The sequence below is a fragment of the Hyla sarda genome, chromosome 5 (genome assembly GCF_029499605.1).
Source record: "Hyla sarda isolate aHylSar1 chromosome 5, aHylSar1.hap1, whole genome shotgun sequence".
Classification (NCBI taxonomy): domain Eukaryota; kingdom Metazoa; phylum Chordata; class Amphibia; order Anura; family Hylidae; genus Hyla; species Hyla sarda.
The window spans coordinates 12,994,592-13,021,376 of record NC_079193.1 but is presented as its reverse complement, the minus strand read 5'-3'; the positions used below and the strand labels follow the sequence as shown (position 1 = coordinate 13,021,376).

At 46.5% G+C, this 26,785-nt stretch overlaps 1 protein-coding gene across 12 annotated transcripts in view; it reads left to right on the top strand.

The window, feature by feature from the left end:
* Positions 1–26,785, top strand: part of LRRC72 (leucine rich repeat containing 72) — a 100,467-nt gene that overhangs the window by 24,418 nt on the left and 49,264 nt on the right. For 9 of the 12 annotated variants that reach the window (XM_056518894.1, XM_056518888.1, XM_056518887.1 and 6 more), the window contains 3 exons: positions 11,887–12,000; positions 14,508–14,597; positions 21,029–21,181. In XM_056518894.1, coding sequence (XP_056374869.1) covers positions 11,887–12,000; positions 14,508–14,597; positions 21,029–21,181 — 357 coding nt within the window. The other 3 variants (XM_056518886.1, XM_056518885.1, XM_056518895.1) reach the window with 3 other exon arrangements.

The following is a 26,785-nucleotide window of genomic DNA, read 5'->3' as shown; positions in this document are numbered from 1 at the left end:
ATATCCTGTATTATACTCCAGAGCTGTACTCACTATTCTGCTGGTGAGGTCACTGTGTACATACATTACATTACTTATCCTGTACTGATCCTGAGTTATATCCTGTATTATACTCCAGAGCTGTACTCACTATTCTGCTGGTGAGGTCACTGTGTACATACATTACATTACTTATCCTGTACTGATCCTGAGTTATATCCTGTAGATCTTTTATTAAAAAATATAAAACATTACAAAAAGAACGAACATCACCATAACAATAATACAAACAACATACACCTGTATAATATATACAAAAATGAGTCCATATTAGTCCAAAAATGTCCAACCAAGTATCTTCTGGTCCAGCCTCATTCTCACCAAACACACCGCTATAATAACAACAACTACTAAACACTCTACAATAATAATAATACTTACAGTAATAATAATAACAACAACAATAATAACAAAAAACTGGTCCGGTTGCATTTCCCCACCCAAAATAATAAATATAATAAATATGTGTCAAACCACCAACAAACACCGCAAACAGAAAAACAGAATATACAATTTTTTTTGGCCCTGAGCTGGTCCCGCATCCCATGCCCCCAGTACATGATAACAGACGTCCATGAACCAGTCCAGGATTTTTTTTTTTTTTTTTTTTTTTTTTTATAAAAGGTCCCACACAGAAACCCCCCTCCCCCCATCTACCCACCACCCAACCTAACACTAAACCCCAACACAACACAACCCCTAGAAAAAAAACAATATATATACATATATACACATATACATAAATGTACAAACAAAACAAATATATACAAAATAATACAAACTATACAAAACAAACAACAATAAGGCTTTTCAATCACACAATCCCCTAAAGCTCAAGTTCAGTGCCTGCAAGCCCTATATCACCATATATCTACAGCACAAAACAAAAAGACTAATGTGCCAGCATCAGCCCACCACCAGGGGGAGACAACAGGCTAAGGCACTTTAAAGGCAGAGCCCCTCCACAGACGAGAGGCCCTGCCAGCACCCAGCCTCTCGTACTCCAGAGAACGCACCTTCACCAGGTCACCAAGAATGTTCCTAACCACCTCACCCACAGGGAGGATTTTACGCTGCGTCGACACTAAACACCGTGCGTTCCACGTGTAATACCTGACCACTGAGCTGACTAGGAATAAAGTGCACTGGTCCCAGCCTCCAAGGTTTCTGAATGCCCCATAGGCCCATTCCGCATAGGAGAGACTGGCCAGCCGAGGCCAACCAATGGAAGCGCCCACCCTGTTTTAAACCTCTGTGTTAAAGGGACAATGAAGCAGAAAATGCTCCATGCTTTCCAGCATGCCTCCACACTCTTCGCGGGGACATCCCCGGTCATCAGAGCTCCTGCACTTCAGATTGTCCCTCACACACAGTTTCCCGTGGAAGCAGCGCCAAGTCAAGTCCCAAAACTTCAAGGGGATCCTGATAGAATTCAAAAGCTCTAAACCCACCTCCAGATCCCGACTTGGGCAGTCCTTGAGCGCCAATGGCCTCTGGAAATGAGAAGACAGGACCCTCTTGTCAAGGAATTTCCTCGACAGAGTCCTAATCTCCCACATCCCCAGACCCCACCGACGAATAACCTTCAGAGCCGGGGTAGCGTAAGCCGGGAGATGCCCGTGTGGTGTGCGAAGATCCATCACTTGCCCTCCTGTCTCCCATTCCTGGAAGAAAGGCTGAAACCATCCCCTACAGGAGGATACCCACGGAGGAGCCCTCTCTGACCAGAGGTTTGCTATATTGGTCTTAAGAAAGGTATTCACTAGGAACACCACAGGGTTGACCATACACAACCCCCCTAGTCTCCTCGTACGGTAAGTAACCTCCCTCTTCACTAGGTTCAGTCTGTTCCCCCATAACATTTGGAAGAACACACTGTAGACCCGGGTCCAAAGAGGTTCTGGCAACATGCATACGCTGCCCAGATATATCAGCAAAGGGAGCAGGAAAGTTTTCATCAGGTTAACCCTTTCCCGGAGGGTCAAAGACCAACCCTTCCACTGATCCACCCTCTGAGCGGCGATCTTAAGCCTGCTGTCCCAGTTTTGTTTGGGGTAATCCCCTTGACCAAATTCGATGCCGAGGACTTTTGCGGATTCCTGGGGCTCTGGAAGGGCGTCCGGGAGATTAAAATCAGGATCTCCCCCTCCCAGCCAGAGACTCTCACACTTATCCTGATTGATCTTGGACCCGGATACCTCCGAGTAGCGGTCCACCTCTGACATCAACCATCTGCCCTCCTCTTGTGAGGAGACAAACACGGTGACATCATCAGCATACGCTACCACCCTCAGAGCCGAATCCGGCACCGCCAGGTCCATTCTCACCCCCGCCAACGGTCCACAACCAATCCTTCTAAGGAAAGGATCGATTGCAAACACGTACAGCAAAGGGCTCAAAGGACAACCCTGACGGACACCAGACCCAACCTCAAAAGAGCGGCCAATCCAACCATTCACAAGCGGGAAACTCTCTGCCCCTGCATACAAGGTCTTAAGCCAATCAACAAAACCCCCTGGCAGGCCATATCTCAGAAGGACAGACCAGAGGTATTCATGGTTAACCCGATCAAACGCTTTTGCCTGATCCAAGGACAGCAAGTACCCCTTCCAGTGGCCAGCCCTACCCTGCTCCACAGCCTCTCGGACACTGAGCACAGCACTGAATGTACTGCGGCCCGGAACAGAGCAATGCTGAGCCCCCGAAAGGAGCCGGGGTGCAAACTCCACCAACCGGTTAAACAGCACTTTTGCCAGAATCTTTCTGTCCGCATTGAGAAGTGCTATGGGACGCCAATTCTCAATGTGGGACGGGTCTTTACCCTTTGACAGGATGATCAGCGCTGACCTCCTCATTGACTTTGGCAGAGTGCCCGAGGATAGACACTCATTAAAAACCGCAGTCAAGAGGGGAACCAAAGTGTCCTTAAAGGTCTTATAGAACTCAGATGTTAAGCCATCCGGACCGGGTGACTTCTTGAGGGCAAGCCCATCAATAGCCATCCTGACTTCCTCTTCCCGGATCATCTCTGTCAAAACGTCAAGAGAGGGGTCTACTCCTGGTTCAGGGACGGTTTCAGCCAAGAAAGCTGATACCTTATCTCGATCTAGATCCTTCCTTCCCAAGAGGTGCGAGTAGAAGAATCTGACGACCTCCAGGATCCCTGATCTGGACCTTTTCAAGGATCCCGTACTATCAATCAGTCCTGAGACTATTTTACTACTCACTGACATCTTGCAGTTTCTGTAAGGGTCGGGCGAGCGGTACTTCCCGTAATCCCTCTCAAAAACCAAAGATGCGTGCCTATCGTACTGGCACTTCATCAGCAAGGACTTCACTCTGGAGATATCCTCTCGGCTACCTCCAGTCGAGACAAGGTTTTCAAGTTTCTTCCTCAGGCCCTGGTACAAGCGGTACCTATTTAGGCTTCTGAGGCCCGAGAGCTGGCGGAAGAATCTCGCAACCCTTTCCTTGAAGATCTCCCACCACTCTGACTTACTGCTACAAAGGCCCAGCAATGGTACCTGGCTCTGAAGAAAATCCTCAAAGGACTGTCTTATCTCCGCTTCTTCCAAGAGAGACGAATTCAGCTTCCAATAGCCTCTGCCCATCCGGGGGGTCTCTGTGACATTCAGAGAAAACAAAATTAAACAGTGATCGGAGAACTCCACCTCAACAACAGACACTGCTGAAGAGACGGCTTCCTCCTTTAAATAAAACCTGTCTATCCTAGACCTATAACTACCCCTATGATAGGTGAATCCCGCGTGGCCTGGGGTGTGCCGGATGTGGACATCCACCAGGCGAGCCTCACTCGCTATGCTATTAAGGGCGACGCTATCATAAGTCAGCTTGTCTCTGGCACCTCCCCTGTCTTGGGGCCTCGTGACAGCATTAAAGTCCCCTCCAAAGACCACCTGCCGACTTGTAAAAAGATAGGGCTTGATCCTCATAAAGAGGCACTTCCGGTCCCACTTAGACTGTGGGCCGTAGATGTTAATAAGGCGAAGTTCTTGTCCCCTCATGAGGACATCTAAGATCAGGCACCTCCCCATTTCTAACTCGATAACCCGTCGGCATTCTACCGCTGCGGTAAAAAGGACCGCCACTCCGCTATACGGCTCGGCCCCAAGAGACCAGTAGGAGGGCCCATTCCTCCACTCTCTTTTAGCCTTGTAGATAGATGACATATCTGTTAGCCTGGTCTCCTGCAAAAATAAAATATCAGCATTAATATGGGCAAAAAAATCATAGGCCGCAAATCGAGCTGTATCTGACTTAATGCTGGCAACATTAATGGATGCCAGAGTCAACGGAGAGGGTGCCGCCATCAAGGGTGATTGAGTTAGACAGCTTTCTTTTTCCCACTCCCCTTCTCACCCTCCACATCAGAAGAACTCTTCACCCTCTTTAGAGAAATAGAAGTGTCCATCTCACCAGACGTCGTTTTACTTTCCTCGTCTCCGGATTCTAGGCCTGTCCCTTCCCCCGAGGACATAACCTCCCCAGGGGAAGAGGACTCGGCGCCCCCTGGAAGCCCCTCTGCCACCTCCCCCTCATCCTCCCCTTCCGAAGAAGAGGAGGAGATGTCCCTGAGGGGTCGGAATCGATTGGAAAGGCCAACCAGAGGGGAGTCAGTTTTGCCTTCCTTTGGCACCTGGACCAGGGTGGGAGAAGATCTCAAATCTCCCTTTTTTTTTTTACTTGTACCCCGCTTTCGTGTCTCCTTCTGCCATCCCACATCCTCCTCCTCCACGCTATCTGAGGAGATGGCACCTTCCTCATTCTGGATCCTCCTGACCTCCTCATTCAGCTCGCCATCCCTCGGGGTCTCAGCAGCAAGGTTGGCCTCTGGGACAGAATGAGAGGTCGTCCCAGTAACCCGGGCTTTCCCCATCACCCTATCCCTTTGGCATTTATCAAGACGTCTTAGTTGGGCTGGTGTCTTTCTCTTGCTGTTCCTCACTGACCCCTCAGTTCCTCCACCCCTGCTAGTCCCCTCCCCAGCAGATTCCGGCTCGTGATCTTCACCCGCTGGGGACAAGACCGCATTAGCGAAAGAACGAGGGCAACGACTGAATGGGTGACCTAAGTCACCACACAGGTGACACCTAATCTCTGCACAAGATGCGGCAAGATGGCCTACACCCCCACACAAGGCACATTTCTGCACCGTACAGTTTGCACTGAAGTGTGTGGGGTCACCACATCTGTGACAGAGCTTCGGCTGACCCCGGTAGAAAATCTGGATACGATCCCTGCCGAGAAAGGCAGAGGATGGAATATGGGTAACTGTATTTCCTGAACGCTTAAGTTTTACCAAAAACATCCAGGCTCCTGACCAGATGCCAAACTCGTCCCTGTTCTTCTGCGGGACCCCCATTACCTCGCCATACCGTCCTAACCAGGTGATAATGTCAACACAAGAGAGTGATTCGTTACGGGTCAAAACGGTCACTCTCTTGATTTCGTTTTGACGAGACAATGCCTGTACGGCAAAGTCTCGCCAGCCGGGCTCATTCTTTACCAATTCATAATTCGACCAGAAAAGCTCAAGCCCCTCTGGCCGAACAAAACTGATATCGAATTCAGGAGCACCGTAGGGATGTATCAAGGCAAAGATATCAACTGCCTTGAAGCCCATCTTTAGCAAGAGCTAAACCACTTTGGTCCTTGAAGGACACATATCTTTGCCCTGCCACCGAAGACGGACCACATTCCTACGGTTACTACCTGCCCCGGCTGTTGGGAGGGACCACACAGTATCGCCCCCTCTTTCCTCTCGGAAGGCAGAGAGACCGTGTCTCTCTATCCAGAAGGACAGATCAACTGCTCTACCCTCTACATTAATCGACCTTTCCCCCTTTTTCAGAGCTTCCAGGAGACGTCGCTGCAATAAACCGTCCCTAGAGTCAGGAGACGAGGAAAGTATTCTACTTCCCCCAGCAGTGACATTGGCATAACTCCTATGGTCTGTCACCACTGGGGGGGCAACCGGACCAGACCCTACACCTACACCACTTCTAATGACAACATCCCCACCACCCTCAATAACAACATTAGCACTTCCCCCAACAACATTGTTTCCAATAACATCATCTGTAGTCCCATCACCACCCCCAATTACAGCAACAGCAAAATCACCTTCTCCAATAACATTAACCTCCATCCGCTCCCCAGTCATACACCCCGTACCCCCATTTACCTTCTCATTCACACTGGCTGGACCAGAAACAGATAATCCGGCCTCAGCATCACGGGGCACTAGGGCTGGGACAACCTCCGCTGGCCCTTTAAGGGACCGGGCAGCATGCTTGCCCGGTCTAGAGGAGGCCCCAGCCCTGTTCTTATTAGTGCCCTCCGCCTCATCAGCATCATCTCCAGTCTTTTCATGGCGCCGCTGATCAATGGGATCAGCGGCACCAATGCAAAACAAACGTTTTTCTTCACTTTTGGGAGTGTCCGTTATGCCCTTTACTACCTCCGGCACTGAGTCACCCCCCTCTCCCACAGGGGAGCGAACTACAGCACCGGAGTCTGCCTCTATGCCCACCGCTGGGCCGCCCTCACTGTACGGCCTTGCGGCCGATGCCTTCTCTGCTCCATCCCTGCTACTGCAAACAGGCATGGAGCTCTGCGCCCTTTTAGTATCTGTACTCTCCCCGCACATTTGCACCGAGTCCACCACAGAACACGGGCTGGGCTGGGTAACGGGGCTTGCACAATGAGCTGACCCTGCGGCCGACTCAGGGTATACAGGGAGGGGGGTGTAGATGTAACTCACCACTTCTTGCTGCTTTGGCTTGGTCTTTTTCTTCTTACCCCCAGGTGCCTCATTTGGGAGCTCATCTCCAAACACCAGGTTCTGAGGACACACTGGGGATTCCAGCATGCGGATCTGGGCCATTAGCGCCCCTCCCTGGTAGCTGCTGTCACTGTCCTCTCCTGAGTCGGCAGGTGATACTGCTGGCTGCTGTGCAGGGGGCCCACTGTACGGGGCCTGCTGCTGTTGCCGCAGGCCACCAGGTGGATCTGGCTGTTGTTCTTCCTCCATCTCCTCCACATCATCCACCTGGCTCTCAGGTTGCAGCCCCATCAACCTTTTATTTTTTTCTTCTTCTTTCACCCTGAAGCGCTCCTCATTTTCCAATTTTTCTTTAAATGGCCCACTCTTCGCCAGTAATTCTGCTCTCCTCTCCTCCAAAACTTGTATTTCAGCCATAAGTCTCTTTATCTGCCCCTGGATCTCCGTCTTTTTCTTTTTTGGAGTTACCTTAGCCCTGGCACGGTCACAGCGCAGTTCCTCTCGGAGCCTCCTGATGGCCTTACAGGCGTCTTCATACTCACGGAGGTGACTTTTTACCCGGGAGGTATAGGTGGAAATAGACTCCCGGGTCCTCAGCACTCCCCAGCCTTCCTCACTGAGGTCGGCTTCACCTCCGTGAGTACTCTGCCTTCTTCCGGACGAACCCAGCTTTCCACTGGCAGCACCCAGCTTTCCCAAGGAGGATCCCACCTTGGAGTTTTTCGCCTCTGTGGGGGGAGTTGGAGCAGCATTGCTGCGACTCCTGGTGGATCGCCTCACCCCCAAATCCTCCGATGTTCCGGCCGCTTGCTGGCTTCTACTGCTCCCCTGCGGCCTAGTCCGAGGAGCAGAAGCCTGGGCCTCGCCTCCCTCACTCATGCCTGGAAACCCACTCCCTCCCTGGGGAGGAGGAAGCAGGCCCCAGGTGGAACAGGTGGAAATCCCTGGAGCTCAGGAGACACAGCAGACACACAGCACAGCTGAAGCACGACCACACCCGCAACTAATTGGTCAGCACTCCAGAGCTGTACTCACTATTCTGCTGTGTACTATAAGCTCATGGATACTTTACATTGATATGTTGCCGCCTTTTTGTGCTTTGATACATTAGTGAATAGTTTTTTGGCCGACCTTTAATAGCGCTCTGCCACTTGCGGCGTCTTTTTTCCCGTCATGCAGACACGTCCCCTCCATCAGTGCTGAGAGCGCAGAGACAGATAGCGGCTGCAGTTAATTTGGCTGCATATGGCGGTGTACAGAAGTCATTCATCCTCCGCTGTGAGATCATCCGTCTTTCAGCTCCACTTTCATTCATCGTCTGCGGATTTCCCTTTGATATCTTTACACGTTCCGTTTAGGAGGATCAGAGTGGAGCCCGTAGAGGGGTGTAAGATAAAGTATCACTCAGATTGGCGCTGCCTGGTCCTGAAGCTTTCACTTTGTATTATAGCAGACGGGAAGTTCAGTGTGGACTATTACGGGTCTATTCACACGTACAGTATTCTGTGCAGATTTGATGCGCAGGATTTGAAGCTGTGTTCAATCATTCAGTTTACATTGGAATCTGCAGCATCAAATCTGCGCAGGATACTGTTTGTGTGAATAGACCCTAAACATTCAGGATAGGTGGGTGATAGCTTGTGGGGGCGGTATTCTTGGTCATTTTCGGTCTCAGAGCAGCACGGAATATTTAACCCCTTAGGTAATTTGTGCCTAGACATCTTATCCCCCTCTCCAAAGATCTGATCATAGGGGTCCCGCCACTGGGAACCCCGCGCAATCTCCTGTGCGCCGCCACTTTCTTTCGAACGCTGGGCTGTGGACGTGACATCATGCCACGCCCCCTCCATTCATGTCTATAGGAGGGGGCGGGACGCCCCCTCCTATAGACATGAATGGAAGGGGCGTGGTGTGACATCACAACAATGGCTGCCCGAACCCAGCTTTCTGAACATAAGGTTCAGAGTGCCGGTACAGAGATCACAGGGGGTCCCAGACACCCGCGATCAGACATCTTATCTAGGAGCGTAATACACCTTTAAAGGGGTACTCTGCCCCTAGACATCTTATCCTCTATGCAATGTATAGGGGATAAGATGTCTGATCGTGGGGGTCCCGCCACTGGGAATCCCCACGACCTCTCTTGCAGCACGTCACTATCATCTGGTGCACATTGCGAACTTTGCTCCGTGCCTGATGACGGGCGATGCAGGGGCCGGAGGATCGTGACGTCACATACCTGCCCCCCTTATGACGAAACGCCCCGCTTCCTTAATGCAAGTCTATGGGAAGGGGCGCAGCGGCGGGACCCCCCGTGATCAGACATCTTATCCCCTATCCTTTGAAGGCGGAGTACCCCTTTAAGGAGAAAGCCTGCTGACCTTGTGGAAGGTTGGGAATAGGAAGTTACATAGTGAAAGAAGCAAAGTGTCCAGCAGCACAGAGTATTTTAGGAGTTGACTGTGCTGATATTAGGGAAGGTCACAGACCGATGGCCCCAGTACCTCAGAGGATTTTAGAAAAGAAAACTTATTAAGCCATTTAGCACTCTACTGAGAATGAGTGTCACCTGACCAGGTGGAATGGTAATGAGCTGCTTTGCATATTCTTCTTCCCACATGTATTGGGAAGTCACAGACTGAGGGAATATAGAGTGCAGGATCCTCCAGCAGAACAAAGTATTTAAAGGGGTACTCTGATGGAAAACAATTTTTTTCAAATAAACTGGTGCCACAAAGTTAAAGAGAACCTCTCATGATCTTGTTAAATGTTATAATCCTCCCAGGTCACTGCCCCCCATCATGATAAACCACCCCCTCCCTGTCTTTATTTATATTATTTGTTAGTTTTCTACCTTGATATTGCTCTGTATTTTCTGCTCAGTCTCAGTCAGATTCACAAACTGGGAAGGGGCGTTCCCCAGCAGGCATGACATCATCTGAAGCCATACAGGGGAGAACTTCATCCCTCACTCTGCTACACACAGCCCAGAGCAGTTCAGTGTGAGATGAGCTATGATTGGCCAAGGCTGCACACTCCGCCCTAAGCATTTCCTGATTTTGGACTTCTGCCAGGCCAGCAGGAGTCCAAAGTCTGTGCAAGAGATGGGGGGGAAATGTGCTCTGGACAAGTAGGGAGACAGCTAGTGGCAGCTTTTTTTTAAACACAAATAAAACATAGAAAACTTCATTTGTTTTTTTAAACAAAGTACATTAGGAAGAGTTTTTATTTACCATAAGGAGTGCAAGAGCAAACATTGTTTTAATGATAGTGCCCATATAAAACAGATTTGTAAATTACTTCTATTCAAAAATCCTAATCCTTTCAGTACTTATCAGCTGCTGTATGCCCCAGAGGAAGTTGTGTAGTTCTTTCCAGTCTGACCACAGTGCTCTCTACTGCCACCTCTGTCCTCTGTCCAGAGCAGGGGAGGTTTGCTATGGGGATTTGCTCCTACTCTGGACAGTTTCCGATATGGACAGAGGTGTCAGTAGAGAGCACTGTGGTCAGACTGGAAATAACTACACAACTACCTGGGGAGCATTCAGCAGCTGATAAGTACTGGAAGGATTAAAGGATACCTCTCATCAATTAAACTTTTGATATATTTTAGATTAATGAATGTTGAATAACTTTCCAATAGCATGTTAATGAAAAATATGCTTCTTTCTATTGTATTTTTCCCGATCAGTCCTGTCAGCAAGCATTTCTGACTCATGCTGGAGTCCTAAACACTCAGAGCTGCCAGCCTGCTTTGTTCACAGCCAAACAGGCTGTGAACAAAGCAGGCTGGCAGCTCTAAGTGTTCTCCTTTGTGAACAAAGCAGACTGGCAGCTCGTAGTGTTTAGGACTCCAGCATGAGTCTGAAATGATTGCTGCCAGGACTGGTAGGGAGACCCCTAGTGGTCATTTCTTCAAAGTGGAAAATTAAATAGAAAGAAGCATATTTTTTAATAACATGCAATTGTAAAGTTATTCTGCATACATTAATCTATAATATATCAAAAGTTTTTTTGATGAGAGGTACTCTTTAAGAGTTTTTAATAGAAGTAATTTACAAATTTGTATAACCTTCTGGCACCAATAATAGTTTTCCACCGAGGACCCCTTTAAGGAAAGAGCATGCTGTTCTTCTGGGAGGTTGCAGATGGAACGTTACATTGAGGAAGGCACAAGGTCCCCAGCAGTGCAGAGTATTTCAGGAGAGGAGTGTGTTGATCTTGTAGATCATAGAAGGACACTTACATAGTGGAAGAAGCTGCACAGAGTATTTCGGGAGAAAATGTTCTGATCATATGGGGGGCATCGATCTGTTATATGATCATGTTAAAGGGGTACTCCAGTGGAAAACTTTTTTTTTTTTTTTTTATCAACTGGTGCCAGAAAGTTATACAGATTTGTAAATTACTTCTATTAAAAATCTTAATCCTTCCAGTACTTATTAGCTGCTGAAACTTCCACCACAAGTTGGTTTTTCCCTTTCATGATGTTTTTATGTAATGTAATGAATTGTTCATAAAGTTATAATATTTTACTGCTAATTTAGTACTCCATCCCATTTTTTGTGCATATTCTTAGCTGCTGAATACTACAGAGGAAATTATTTTCTTTTTGGAACACAGAGCTCTCTGCTGACATCACGAGCACAGTGCTCTCTGCTGACTCCTCTGTCCATTTTAAGAACTGTCCAGAGTAGAAGAAAATCCCCATAGCAAACATATGCTGCTCTGGACAGTTCCTAAAATGGACAGAGATGTCAGCAGAGAGCACTGTGCTCGTGATGTCTGCAGAGAGCTCTGTGTTACAAAAAGAAAATAATTTCCTCTGTAGTATTCAGCAGCTAATAAGTACTGGAAGGATTAATATTTTTAATAGAAGTAATTTACAAATTTGTTTAACGTTCTGGCACCAGTTGATTAAAAAGAAAAAAAAAGTTTTCCACCGGAGTACCCCTTTAAGGGGGATGTATTCCTCTGGCCTCACACCCCCTATAGATCTCCCCATTATTGGTAATATCTCCCTTTTTCCCTCCTATTTGCAGGATCCCTGAAGCATCTGACCTCCTTACATACCCTAATGCTGAATGACAACCGTCTGACAGATCTCCAGGCCACCGTGAAGGAGCTGAAAGGAATGACCAACCTGCGCGTTCTGAGTAATCACCGCCCACCACGCCGCAGAGCTGCACCGATCAGGAGAATCAGCACATAAATAAGAGAGGGCACCATTCATCCTGCAGAGGGCGATCTCTACATCCCATAGCTTATACCCTATAGATTATACCCCATTGCTTATACTCTAGCGCAGTGGTCTCCAATCTGCGGACCTCCAGATGTTGCAAAACTACAACTCCCAGCATGCCCGGACAGCCAACGGCTGTCCGGGCATGCTGGGAATTGTAGTTTTGCAACATCTGGAGGTCCGCAGGTTGGAGACCACTGCTCTAGAGCTTACACCCCACAGTCTATCCTCATAGTTTATACCCCACAGCTTATACCCCATAATTTACACCCATAGGGGGACATTAATCAATGTAGGTGTAAGGTAGAATAGATTTTTACCCCTGTTTGCTTGGTGTATTGTTTACAAAAGTTGCTCAAAATTTACTAAAAAGGTGCACAGGATAAATTGTGCCCAACTATAGAAACCATCTGTGCTCTAGCATCTGACACTTTTGTACGTGTCCTATTAGATAATGTAGATTTGTGCAAAAAAAAAAATCACTTCTAAATGTAATTTGTGCAAATAATAAATACAGCTCCACTGCATAAAGTGGGGTACGGTGCACCAAACAGTTGACAACTTTGAAAGATGTTCTGCCGAAAATTGTGCCAAAAAAAATGTGGAAAAAAATTGCTCAAAAAATACATTTGTGCAAAATTTGCAGGGACTTTTAGAACATTGAAGTGGTGTAAAGCCAATGATAAGTGTCCCCATAGTGTATCCCCACAGATTTAAAAAAATATATATAAATGTTTTTTGTTTTTTTTAAATCAACTGGTGCCAGAAAGTTAAACAGATTTGTAAATAACTTCTATTAAAAAAATCTTATTCCTTCCAGTACTTATTAGTAGGGATCGACCGATTATCGGTATGGCCGATATTATCGGCCGATAATCACGATTTTGGGCATTATCGGTATCGGCAATTACCTTGCCGATAAGCCGATAATGCCCCGAATCCCCACACCGCCCCTCCGACACGCCGCGCCACCCCCCGACCCGCCGCACCGCACCCCCGACCCGTCGCACCTCCCACCGTGATGCTGGGCGGTATACCGGTATGGATTTTTGCCCATACCGCTATACCGGTCGGGCCCCTCCCCCACCCTCCGAGTCAATAAAAAAATTAAACTTACCCGTAATGGGGGTGGTCCGGGCCATCCATCCTTCCTGTAGTGTCCGGGGGCGTTCCGGGTGAAGAGTGAACCGGTCCGGGCTGTCCTTCTCCTCCGGCGGTCATCTTCTCCACTCCGGGCAGGCTCCGGCCTAGTACACTGCATAGACGCCGCTACGCCGTGACGTCAGGTGTGTCGCTGTGCACGGGCGTCACTGCGCAGCGGCGTCTATGCAGCGTACTAGGCCGGAGCCTGCCCGGAGTGGAGAAGATGACCGCCGGAGAAGGACAGCCCGGACCGGTTCACCCGGAACGCCCCCGGACACTACAGGAAGGAAGGATGGATGGCCCGGACCACCCTGACAGGCAGGGGGGAGAGAAGCGGGTGGTGGCGGCGGTGGCCTATGGCCCCGCATAAGCCACTGCAGATCATTGATTTAAAGCGCCCGCTTAAAATCAATGATCTGCAGCGGTGTCGCAGGGGGTTAAATAGCCGATAACTTATACCGGAATATCGGTATAAGTTATCGGCTATCGGCCCTAACCTCCACCGATTATCGGTATCGGTATCGGCCCTAAAAAAACGATATCGGTCGATCCCTACTTATTAGCTGCTGTATGCTACAGAGGAAATGCTTATCTTTTTGGATTTCTCTTCTGCCACGAGCACAGTGCTCTCTGCTGACATCTCTGTCCATTTTAGGAATGGTCCAGAGCAACATATGTTTGCTATGGGGATTTTCTCCTGCTCCGGACAGTTCCTGAAATGGACAGAGGTGTCAGCAGAGAGCACTGTGGTCGTGACAGAAGAGAAATCCAAAAAGAAAAGAATTTCCTCTGTAGTATACAGCTGCTAATAAATACTGGAAGGATTAAGATTTTTTTTAATAGAAGTAATTTACAAATCTGTTTAACTTTGTGGCACCAGTTGATTTGAAATTTTTTTTAGAGTACCCCTTTAAATGCTGTTGTGGCAAGAAGCACAAACAAAAACATTTTATTTATCGCTCCAATGTATCGAATATAAAAAAAAAGTTGATTTAAAAAAAGTTTTCCACCGGAGTACCCCTTTAAAGTCATTTAGGATTGTGGTTGAGGGAATATAATATGTAGGCAGAGCCTAATCCCTACACCAGTGGTCTCCAAACGGTGGACCTCCAGCTGCTGCAAAACTACAACTCCCAGCATGCACGATATAGCAATGTATGACAGATGTGTATAGATGACTGTGATTCCTGGGGGCCTGATTGACCGCCACTATGTGCACCTAAGTATCACCGCCATGTACATGATGCTAATTTTGTATCTCTATCTCTTCTCCTCCAGATTTATTCCAAAACCCGCTGGAACAAGACCCCGGTTACCGCCATTGTGTCATCCACCACCTTCCTTCAGTGCAGCTTCTCGATCGTGAACGTAAGCGGGCGCTCCTCCTCTCATGTCTGGTACCAATTCCAGCCGCGTTTTCTTTTTTTTTTTTTTCTCCTTGATGTAAATCCCACAACATGGAAAACACCACATGTGTCTAAATGGAACCAGATCGGCTCCACATATTTCCTGCCGTCTTCTTAAACAAGTGACAAAGTGCAGTCGCGCAATTACCACGGATTTGTGAAATCAGAATGCAGAAAATCTGCACAATCCCCGGCTGCTGCTTTGTGTTGTTTAATCCTGTGTGGCAGCGAATTTACATCTGTCTGTCTGTACGGGGCGAGAGGACGGGCCCCTGCACGACACTGGGGTATAAACAGGAGGGGAGGGGGGGGGGTGTATATTGAGTTATATAAACTGGGTATTTTAGGAGAATGACACAAACACAAAAGAAGCTAAAAATATATAAAATGTGGAAACAAAAAATACTGAGCGGTTCTTGTATAAGCACAACCAGCTGTTGGTTGGATCTGTCTACAGTACCAGTGGTCTCAAGAGTGTGGCCCTCCAGATGTTGCAAAACTACAACTCCCAGCATGCCCGGACAGCCTACGGCTGTCCGGGCATGCTGGGAGTTGTAGTTTTGCAACATTCAAATAAGATGTCTTTAACATCTTAGGCTGGGTTCACATCACGTTTTTCCCAATACGGGACCACATGCGGCTGGGGGGAGCTAAAACCGGACGCTCCCGTATCCCTGCTGTATGCAGCCCGTATGTAATGTATTTCAATGAGCCGACCGGAGTGAACCGGTCGGCTCATTTTTGCCCGTATGCAGTCTTCCACCGGACCTAAAACAGTAGTCAACCACGGTTTTCGTTTCGGTTCGGTAAAAAACCGCATACGGGCTAAAATGACCTGACCGATTCACTCCGGTCGGCTCATTGAAATACATTACATACGGGCGGCATACAGCAGGGATACGGGAGCACCCGGTTTTAGCTTTTTAGCCTTAAAGGGGTACTTCGGTGGAAAACATTTTTTTTTTTTAAACCAACTGGTGCCAGAAAGTTAAACAGATTTGTAAATTACAATCACACGAGAAAGACAGAGCAGTTCGGCACAGCTTTCTTCTGATCCTCTGGACTATATAGCACAATAGCGGGTATAGCAGTGAGGTGTATGTGGTGCTCAGACTGATGAATAGATAAATCCAAACAATTCATGTAGAAGAAGAATGAAGCAGTCGGCAACTCACCAATCCTCGGTTCAGCAAAGTTCTTTATTGCACATACTCACAATCTGGGTTGCCCAGGGAGAAGACAAAAAGATGGCATAAGCGGGGGGTGGGGCACCACAGAGAGACGACAACGTTGAAGCCTGTTGAAGCACTATGTAGTGCGAAACAACGTTGTCGTCTCTCTGTGGTTCCCCCCCCCCCCCGCTTATGCCATCATTTTGTCTTCTCCCTGGGCAACCCAGATTGTGAGTATGTGCAATAAAGAACTTTGCTGAACCGAGGATTGGTGAGCTGCCGACTGCTTCATTCTTCTTCTACATGAAAGATTTGTAAATTACTTCTATTAAAAAAATCTTAATCCTTCCAATACTTTTTAGCAGCTGTATGCTACAGAGGAAATTCTTTTCTTTTTGAATTTATTTTTTGTGTTGTCCACAGTGCTCTCTGCTGACACCTGATGCCTTTATCAGGAACTGTCCAGAGCAGGAGAAAATCCCCATTGCAAACCTATGCTGCTCTGGAGAGTTCCTGACACAGACAGAGGTGTCAGCAGAGAGCAGTGTGGACAAAAAAAAAATTCAAAAAGAAAATAATTTCCTCTGTAGCATACAGCTGCTAAAAGGTACTGAAAGGGTAAAGATTTTTTAATAGAAGTAATTTACAAATCTGTTTAACTTTCTGGCACCAGTTGATTTAAAAAAAAATAAAATAAAATAAATGTTTTGCACCGGAGTACCCCTTTAAGGACAAATAAACGAAGCGGTATGACAAACGCCAGGTAGAATTGAGGTGGCTGTCTGGGTATGCTGGGAGTTGTAGTTTTGCAACATATGGAGGGTCACAGTTTGGAGACCACTGATCTACACCAATGTTTGAAGGCATACTCCAGTGGGAAAAAAATATTAAATCAGCTGGTGCCAGAAAGTTATACAGATTTGTAAATGACTTCTATATAAAACTCTTAATCCTTCCAGGACTTATCAGCTGCTGTATGCTCCACAGGAAGTTCTTTTCTTTTTGAATTTCCTTTCTATCTGACCACAGTGCTCTCTGCTGACACCTCTGTCCGTTTCAGGAACTGTCCAGAATAGGAGAAAATCCCCATAGAAAACCTCTCCTGCTCTGGACAGTTCCTGACATGGACAGAGGTGTCAGCAGAGAGCACTGTGGTCAGGCAGAAGGGCAATTCAAAAAGAAAAGAACTTCCTGTGGAACATACAGCAGCTGATAAGTACTAGAAGGATTAGGATTTTTTAATAGAAGTAATTAAATCTGTTTAACTTTCTGGAACCATTTGATTTAAGAATTTTTTTTCCCAGTGGAGTACCCCTTTAATCAGGGCTTGTTAATGGTACATGCGTTCAATTATATGATCCCCATGGAGCTATTACTGCGGCCTAAGAAAGGTGCACGATCAATGCTGAAGTATAGCCCACATATTGTGATGGCCGATATTGTGGCCCGGCATTCTCCCGGCCCCATGTCTGCCAACCCATACTGCCAGCCATTATGATATACAAGCTATATTCTAGCATTGATCATGCATCTCACTTAGGCAGCTGTAATAGCTTAATGTGGATAGTATAATTACAAGCCCTGATTAAAGCGTACCTGTCAGATCCCCCCCCCCCCCAAAAAAACTGTTATATGTTACTCAGTACCTCTTCCTGATCATTTACATGTCATTTTTATGTATCTATTGCCCATACTTCACAAAAAAATACCATTTTACAGCTGCTCAATGTCTTTTCCATCTTTTCAAAGGGAGGGGGTGTGTGCACTGTGATGACTCCTCCCCCTCCCTTACTCTGCTAACTTACTGCTCTTGGGAGGGAGCCTGGCAGCCCTGCTCTATAACCCTTTTCTTTCTGGATTTATGCTGCACACACACACACACAATGATTATTGGAGATTGCCTGTACTCTACCACCAAAGACAATATGGTGAGTGTATAACTTAGATCTTCTTATGTCATTCATGTGTGTCATCCTTTGCCAGTCCTGTTATGCTGGGACTTGTAGTTTTGGAATAGTTGGAGGTACAGTGTTTGGATAATTTTTTTTTTTGTTGCAGCAGTGTTGCCTTCAGCTGTGTGCCTATTGCTTTTGCAAAACTACAACTCCCAGCATGGCTGGCCAGACATCCTTTGACTGTCCAGGCATGCTTAGAGTTGTAGTTTTGCAACAGCTGGAGGCACATGATTGGTAAAACTGTGTTACAGCTGTGTTGCTGCAGGCTGTGTTCCTCCTGCAGCCATCTTGTGTCCATGACCTTTGGACACCTTCATGCTGCTGTGGGACTCATCAGTGGCCCAGGAGGTATGGGGACCCCCAGAGGTGGGATTTTCTATAATAAAATGTGAATTTTTTATAAAGAAGTATATTAGAAAAACTTTTGTTTTGCCAAGATGTACAACATATAAAAAGTTTTTATATCTGACAGTGCCCATTGAAGGACAGCGTGTTGTCCAAAACACGTTGGCTGTTGCAGTCGATGCAGTTTTGTCAAAACTACATAAAGTATAAAGTTTTATAAATAATTTGGTGTTAGAAGCCTATATTTTTCTTTAAGTTTGATCTTGAGTCCAGGGGAGTTTTCACATGCTGCATCCATATAGGGAGTAATAGGGCAGTGGTCTTCAACCTGTGGCCCTCCAGCTGTTGCTAAAACTACAACACCCACTATGTCAACCAGCAGCTAATCCTTTGAATAATGTTCCCAAACTGTAACTGGGGTGATACACTGTAACAAACCTCCTCCTCGTGTAATCTCCTCAATACTGGGGTGATACACTGTAACAAACCTCCTCCTCATGTAATCTCCTTACTACTGGGGTGACACACTGTAACAAGCCCCCTCCTCATGTAATCTCCTTACTACTGGGGTGACACACTATAACAAACCTCCTCCTCATGTAATCTCCTTACTACTGGGGTGACACACTGTAACAATCCTCCTCCTCATGTAATCTTCTTACTACTTGGTTGACACACTGTAACAAACCTCCTCCTCAGGTTATCTCCTTACTACTGGGGTGACACACTGTAACAAACCTCCTCCTCATGTAATCTCTTTACTACTGGGGTGACACACTGTAACAAACCTCCTCCTCATGTAATCTCTTTACTATTGGGGTGACACACTGTAACAAACCTTCTCCTCATGTAATCTCCTTACTACTGGGGTGACACAGTGTAACAAACCTCCTCCTCATGTAATCCCCTTACTATTGGGGTGACACACTGTAACAAACCCCTCCTCATGTAATCTCCTTACTACTGGGGTGACACACTGTAACAAACCTCCTCCTCATGTAATCTCCTTACTACTGGGGTGACACACTGTAACAAACCCCCTCCTCATGTAATCTCCTTACTACTGGGGTGACACACTGTAACAAACCTCCTCCTCATGTAATCTCCCTACTACTGTGGTGACACACTGTAACAAACCTCCTCCTCATGTAATCTCCTTACTACTGGGGGTGACACACTGTAACAAACCCCCTCCTCATGGAATCTCCTTACTACTGGGGTGACACACTGTAACAAACCTCCTCCTCATATAATCACCTTACTACTGGGGTGACACACTGTAACAAACCCCTCCTCATGTAATCTCCTTACTACGGGGGTGACACACTGTAACAAACCCCCTCCTCATGTAATCTCCTTACTACGGGGGTGACACACTATAACAAACCTCCTCCTCATGTAATCTCCTTACTACTGGGGTGACACACTGTAACAAACCTCCTTCTCATGTAATCTTCTTACTACTGGGGTGACACACTGTAACAAACCTCCTCCCTATGTAATCACCTTACTACTGGGGTGACACACTGTAACAAACATCCTCCTTATGTAATCTCCTTACTACTGGGGTGACGCACTGTAACAAACCTCCTCCTTATGTAATCTCCTCACTACTGGGGTGACACACTGTACCTAACCTCCTCCTCATGTAATCACCTTACTACTGGGGTGACACACTGTAACAAACCTCCTCCTCATGTAATCTCCTTACTACTGGGGTGACACACTGTAACAAACCTCCTCCCCATGTAATCACCTTACTACTGGGGTGACACACTGTACCTAACCTCCTCCTCATGTAATCACCTTACTACTGGGGTGACACACTGTAACAAACCTCCTCCTCATGTAATCTCCTTACTACTGGGGTGACACACTGTAACAAACCTCCTACTCATGTTATCTCCTTACTACTGGGGTGACACACTGTACCTAACCTCCTCCTCATGTAATCTCCTTACTACTGGGGTGACACACTGTAACAAACCTCCTCCTTATGTAATCTCCTTACTACTGGGGTGACACACTGTACCTAACCTCCTCCTCATGTAATCACCTTACTACTGGGGTGACACACTGTAACAAACCTCCTCCTCATGTAATCTCCTTACTACTGGGGTGACACACTGTAACAAACCTCCTCCTCATGTAATCACCTTACTACTGGGGTGACACACTGTAACAAACCTCCTTCTCATGTAATCTCCTTACTACTGGGGTGACACACTGTAACAAACCTCCTCCTCATGTGATCTCCTCACTACTGGGGTGACACACTGTAACAAACCTCTTCCTCATGTAATCTCCTCACTACTGGGGTGACACACTGTAACAAACCTCCTCCTCATGTAATCTCCTTACTACTGGGGTGACACACTGTAACAAACCTCCTCCTCATGTAATCACCTTACTACTGGGGTGACACACTGTAACAAACCTCCTTCTCATGTAATCTCCTTACTACTGGGGTGACACACTGTAACAAACCTCCTCCTCATGTGATCTCCTCACTACTGGGGTGACACACTGTAACAAACCTCTTCCTCATGTAATCTCCTCACTACTGGGGTATGGTTCGGGGCAGATTTATGGAGGCGCGCGATGTCCGGACGCTGGATGGACCTGACCTGCTGTCTTCCTCGGAGGTGGCGCTGCGCTCCTCCAGCATGCAGAAGAATACAGATTATTAATGTCCCGGAGTAGGGGGTGCGACCATGGTGCTGGCTGGGTGGGTGCTTCGCATACTAGCTGGCTACTGACTTTCTTATTTTGCCTGTAGGCAGAACCGGCCCCGCAAATTCCCACTGAATGCATTTTTTGACACCAGCTTAATATGCACCAAAATGTCGTCCAAAGAAGCGCAGTGTGAACCCAGCCTTAGACCATCTTCTCACAATCTCTATCAATGTCTTTTGCTTCAGACGTCACACAGAAAGAAAAAGAAGAAGCCTTCCAGCTCTATAACCCTCACAGAACGGCCGTCATACAGTCCCTGGGTTTCGGGAGAAGAACGGACTCGGTCCTCGGCAGTCGACCAGCAGCTCAGAGCTCCACCGCCCATAGATCATCTAAGAGTAAGTGTTGTTCTGGATCAGTGGTGTCAAACTGTTGCAAAACTTAAACTGCCAGCATGTTCGAACACTAAAGGTCTGTCTGCCTCCTCCAGAGGATGCACACTGTCCTCAAAGGTAAATCAAGGCTTTCCTCTCATCCCTTAGTGCAGTGGTCTTCAAACTGAGGTCCTCCAGCTGTTGCATAACTTCAACTCCCAGCATGCCCGGACAGCCGTTGGCTGTCCGGGCATGCTGGGAGTTGAAGTTTTGCCACATCTGGAGGGCTGCAGTTTGAGACCACTGTTCTAGATTAACTGTATATATATTTCCCATCCTATGCAGGTGGCTGTGTCTCAGGTAGAGTGCAATTCACTCGAATAAGGCTGATCTGCAGTACCAGATGTGGCCACATAAGTTGTGTGGTATCTTTGTTCTTCAGAAGAATCAGAACCCCACAGATCACATCACCTAAATTATCTTAAAGCTGTGATGTAATTGGTTATTATTGACAACAAAGACAGTTTCTGTTTAGTTTTTATCTATTTCCCTCCACTGTGCTGTGCCAAAAGACAATCTCAACCTTAAAACACCTGTTGATCCTGTGGTGGGACAAGTAAAGACTGTCATTTATTTGCAGTCACTGTGTGCGGTTTCTTCCTCCTCTGCAGCAATCACTGTGTGCGGTCTCTTCTTCCTCTGCAGCAGTCACTGTGGGCAGTCTCTTCTTCCTCTGCAGCAGTCACTGTGTGCGGTCTCTTCTTCCTCTGCAGCAGTGACTGTGTGCGGTCTCTTCTTTCTCTGCAGCAGTCACTGTTTGCGGTCTCTTCTTCCTCTGCAGCAGTCACTGTGTGCGGTCTCTTCTTCCTCTGCAGCAGTGACTGTGTGCGGTCTCTTCTTTCTCTGCAGCAGTCACTGTTTGCGGTCTCTTCTTCCTCTGCAGCAGTCACTGTGTGCGCCCTCTTCTTCCTCTGCAGCAGTCACTGTGTGCGGCCTCTTCTTCCTCTGCAGCAGTCACTGTGGGCAGTCTCTTCTTCCTCTGCAGCAGTCACTGTGTGCGGTCTCTTCTTCCTCTGCAGCAGTCACTGTGTGCGGTCTCTTCTTCCTCTGCAGCAGTCACTGTGTGCGGTCTCTTCTTCCTCTGCAGCAGTCACTGTGTGCGGTCTCTTCTTCCTCTGCAGCAGTCATGAGACGTAAGCACAGTAAAAAGTCGCTCTATGAACACGTATGGACCAAACCAGTGCTAACATAATAATCTCCAGTATACGTTCCTCTCTTGCAGGACATCACGACACTACAAGCAATTCAGATGGGTAAGGAAACTGTTTTGTTTTATGGTGGCTGTGACACATAGACATTGAGTTTGGTGTGAATTGTCGGGGTGTTTCATATTTACATGGGAACCTGTCAACATACACATTGCGGTCCGGCCTACTGCCATTATGTCATAGTAGTACAGTATAGTACAATCATGGCTGTGCCTGGTGTATTGTCTTTGAAATATATACAGTCATAGCCGTAAATTTTAGCACCCCTGAAATTTTTCTAGAAAATGAAGTATTTCTCACAGAAAAGGATTGCAGTAACATGTTTTGCTATACACATGTTTATTCCCTTTGTGTTTATTGGAACTAAACCAAGAAAGGAGGAAAAAAAGCAAATTGGACATAATGTCACCAAACTCCAAAAATGGTCTGGACAAAATTATTGGCACCCTTAACTTAATATTTGGTTGCACACCCTTTGGAAAAAATAACTGAAATCAGTGTCTTCCTATAACCATCAATAAGCTTCTTACACCTCTCAGCCGGAATGTTGGACCACTCTTCCTATAACCATCAATAAGCTTCTTACACCTCTCAGCCGGAATGTTGGACCACTCTTCCTATAACCATCAATAAGCTTCTTACACCTCTCAGCCGGAATGTTGGACCACTCTTCCCTTACAAACTGCTCCCGGTCTCTTATTGGAAGGCGCCTTTTCCCAACAGTAATTATAAGATCTCTCCACAGGTGATCAATGGGATTTAGATCTGGACTCATTGCTGACACTTCAGAACTCTCCAGCGCTTTGTTGTCATCCATTTCTGGGGCTTTTTGACGTATGTTTGGGGTCATTGTCCTGCTGGAAGACCCAAGATCTCGGACACAAACCCAGCTTTCTGACACTGGGCTGTACAGTGCGACCCAAAATCCATTGGTAATCCTCAGATTTCATGATGTCTTGTACACATTCAAGGCCCCCAGTGCCAGAGGCAGCAAAACAACCCAAAACATCACTGACCTACCCCATATGTCACTGTAGGTTCTGTGTTCTTTTCTTTGTAGGCCTCATTACGTTTTCGGTAAACAGTAGAATGATGCGCTTTACCAAAAAGTTCTATCTTGGTCTCATCTGTCCACAAGAGGTTTTCCCAGAAGGATTTTGGCTACTCAAGTTCATGTTGGCAAAATGTAGTCTTGCTTTTTTCTGTCTCTGTGTCAGCAGTGGGGTCCTCCTGGGTCTCCTCCATAGTGGGGTCCTCCTGGGTCTCCTCCATAGTGGGGTCCTCCTGGGTCTCCTCCATAGTGGGGTCCTCCTGGGTCTCCTCCATAGTGGGGTCCTCCTGGGTCTCCTCCATAGTGGGGTCCTCCTGGGTCTCCTCCATAGTGGGGTCCTCCTGGGTCTCCTCCATAGTGGGGTCCTCCTGGGTCTCCTCCATAGTGGGGTCCTCCTGGGTCTCCTCCATAGTGGGGTCCTCCTGGGTCTCCTCCATAGTGGGGTCCTCCTGGGTCTCCTCCATAGTGGAGTCCTCCTGGGTCTCTTCCATAGTGGGGTCCTCCTGGGTCTCCTCCATAGTGGGGTCCTCCTGGGTCTCCTCCATAGTGGGGTCCTCCTGGGTCTCCTCCATAGTGGGGTCCTCCTGGGTCTCCTCCATAGTGGGGTCCTCCTGGGTCTCCTCCATAGTGGGGTCCTCCTGGGTCTCCTCCATAGCGTTTCATTTCATTTAAATGTCGACAGATCGTTCGAGCTGAAACTGATGCTCCCTGAGCCTGCAGGACAGCTTGAATATCTTTGGAACTTGTTTGGGGCTGCTTATCCACCATCCGGACTATCCTGCGTTGACACCTTTCATCAATTTTTCTCTTCCGTCCACGCCCAGGGAGATTATCTACAGTGCCATGGGGTGTAAACGTCTTGATAATGTTGTGCACTGTGGACAAATACAAATCTAGATCTCTGGAGATGGACTTGTAACCTGGAGATTGTTGATATTTTTCCACAATTTTGGTTCTCAAGTCCTTAGTTCTCTTCTCCTCTTTCTGTTGTCCATGCTTCGTGTAGCACACACAGACACACAATGCAAAGACTAAGTGAACTTCTCTCCTTTTTATCTGCTTTCAGGTGTGATTTTTATATTGCCCACACCTGTTACTTGCCCCAGGTGAGTATAAAGGAACATCACAGGCTTGAAACAATCTTATTTATCCACAGATTTGAAAGGGGGCCAATAATTTTGTCCAGACCATTTTTGGAGTTTGGTGACATTATGTCCAATTTGCTTTTTTTCCTCCTTTTTTTGGTTTAGTTCCAATACACACAAAGGGAATAAACATGTGTATAGCAAAACATGTGTTACTGCAATCCTTTCCTGTGAGAAATACTTCATTTTCTGGAAAAATTTCAGGGGTGCCAACATTTACAGCCATCACTGTATATAGTATTGTGGGAATAGATTTGTAACCGATATAACTTATTAACCCCAACAGGTGAACACTTGTGTCTTGTCCCAGTGTTTTCCAAACAGTGAGTCTACAGCTTTGCAAAACTACAACTCCCAGCATGCCCAGCAGGGACATATATAGAAGGATTAGGGCTCAGCAGCAGAATCCCCCATGATTCTTGGTAAACTGCGGCATTACTGCACTTGAATCTCTATATGGCATTTGCCAAAATTGCAAGGTACACATGACAGTGGCTGCCCAAAAATAGAAATACTACATTTTTCTATTTTGAGGATTCCGAATTTTTGGAATTTGACACCATATTATAGAAGATGATTTTATTCAAGCTCTTTCCATAGGACGGATGCGATGACCCTTGAAGATAAAGTTCTACTGCGAGGATATCAGAGATCCATTATGCAGTTTACGATGTTTGATTGGAACAAGATCCCAGTATCTAGACTTAAGCGATCGGAGGAGAAGTCCATGGAAACCCCTCAGTTATTGACTGTTGAGTTTCGGTGACAGATCGATACGGTGAATGGAAATGATGAGAGAAGATGCAATATTGTTATGACTCTCCGGGCCCCTGAAGCTGAATGCCATGACAGCCGAGTCCTAGGCCAGTCCACAGCTTCTCCGGTCTGTATTACACATTATTAAAGGAGTACTCCGCTGCTCAGCGTTTGAAACAAACTGTTACGAACACTGGCGCCGGCAGCTCGTGACATCATAGCCCCGCCCCCTTATGGTTTCACGCCCCGCCCCCTCAATGCAAGTCTATGGGAGGGGGCGTGACGGATGTCACGCCCCCTCCCATAGACTTGCATTGAGGGGGCGGGACGTGACGTAATGAGGGGGCGGGGCTATGACGTCACGCGCTGCCGGCTCCAGTGTCCGGAACAGTTTGTTCCAAATGCAGAGCAGCGGAGTACTCCTTTAAAAACCTAAAATTAAAAAGCAATTCCAACCATAGCTGCTATTATCACAGTGGTGCAGTGCTCATCCCTGAGATACACAGGACAGGTATTAACAGAATAAAATCTATATTGGTTTCATTGCTTATAGATTGCCCCTAATCATTCTATAGAATACATGACAGATCACATTTCTTCTTTACTGTTTCCTTCAGCTCATTGTTGCCCCCTGCTGGGTAAGCAATTTCTATGAGCATCAGTGGAAGAAAGGAACTGACAACTGCTCTGTGTGCAGATCTGTAATGGGTTGTCACTTTTAATGCCTATTCAAGCATTGGAATATTTATACTTCTTTTTCAACTTCTTACCCTTTCTACAACTGTAGTGATACAAAACTGCTCCTATATACAAGAATATAACTACTATGATACTGCTCCTATATACAAGAATATAACTACTATAATACTGCCTCCTATATACAAGAATATATCTACTATAATACTGCTCCTATATACAAGAATATAACTACTATAATACTGCACCTATATACAAGAATATAACTACTATAATACTGCTCCTATATACAAGAATATAACTACTATAATACTGCTCCTATATACAAGAATAGAACTACTATAATACTGCTCCTATATACAAGAATATAACTACTATAATACTGCTCCTATATACAAGAATATAACTACTATAATACTGCTCCTATATACAAGAATATAACCACTATAATACTGCTCCTATATACAATAATATAACTACTATAATACTGCTCCTATATACAAGAATATAACTACAATAATACTGCTCCTATATACAAGAATATAACTACTATAATACTGCTCCTATATACAAGAATATAACTACAATAATACTGCTCCTATATACAAGAATAGAACTACTGTAATACTGCTCCTATATACAAGAATATAACTACTATAATACTGATCCTGTATACAAGAATATAACTACTATAATACTGCCCCTATATACA